The following is a 650-nucleotide window of genomic DNA, read 5'->3' on the forward strand; positions in this document are numbered from 1 at the left end:
AGCACAAAAAACAGGTGCCAACTGAAAAAAAGAGCGAGGAGCCGGAAACTCCACTTAAGCACAGCATTCGTAAAAAGACTCCTAAAAAAACACCAGGCAAATCTGCAGTAAAACTCACAAAATCTGCAAGAAAAGCCCCTCAAACTCCAAAACTGAAGCAGAAAAAGAAAATGAAGACCCCCCAATCAGTATAATGCTAGATATATAAAATGCCCAGGTTCATCCCAATGAAACATTTCCAGATCTATCCTGTTGAGCATAGCTTCCACGAGTTTGTGTATTTTTGTCCATAATTTTTTATCTATCAAATTGAGTTATTAAATGGGAATTGGCTTCTTATTTCCAAGCACAGCTCTACAACATTTGCCTTCAGTATGTATTATCAGCTCAGTATCCAAATGTCCACAGTGGTAAAACAAATATTAGCGAGTTTTTATTTTATTTTATTTTTTTAATTAATGACCTGTTGTATGCCTTTCTTTTCTATATTTTGATACTGTGTGGCAGAGTTAAAGGGGTAGTTTAGGTAACAACTCATCTATCCACAGCATGGAGGATGTGTTTGATTGCAGGGAAGGTTTGATTGCAGGGAAGGGCCCTGTCTACTTACCCATTCTTGGCTCTCTCCAACCTCCACCTTCCTGGACGAG

General features: G+C 38.5%; 1 protein-coding gene across 1 annotated transcript in view; it reads left to right on the plus strand.

The window, feature by feature from the left end:
• RSL1D1 (ribosomal L1 domain containing 1) overlaps positions 1 to 417 on the plus strand; it is a 20,074-nt gene extending 19,657 nt beyond the window's left edge. Inside the window, exon 9 of the mRNA XM_056534834.1 lies at positions 1 to 417. This exon is cut by the window's left edge and continues 142 nt beyond it. Coding sequence (XP_056390809.1) covers positions 1 to 194 — 194 coding nt within the window. The 3' untranslated portion in view covers positions 195 to 417.
• The last annotated feature ends 233 nt before the right edge of the window (positions 418 to 650 follow it).

Source organism: Hyla sarda, chromosome 8 (assembly GCF_029499605.1).
Source record: "Hyla sarda isolate aHylSar1 chromosome 8, aHylSar1.hap1, whole genome shotgun sequence".
In the NCBI taxonomy this organism is placed as follows: domain Eukaryota; kingdom Metazoa; phylum Chordata; class Amphibia; order Anura; family Hylidae; genus Hyla; species Hyla sarda.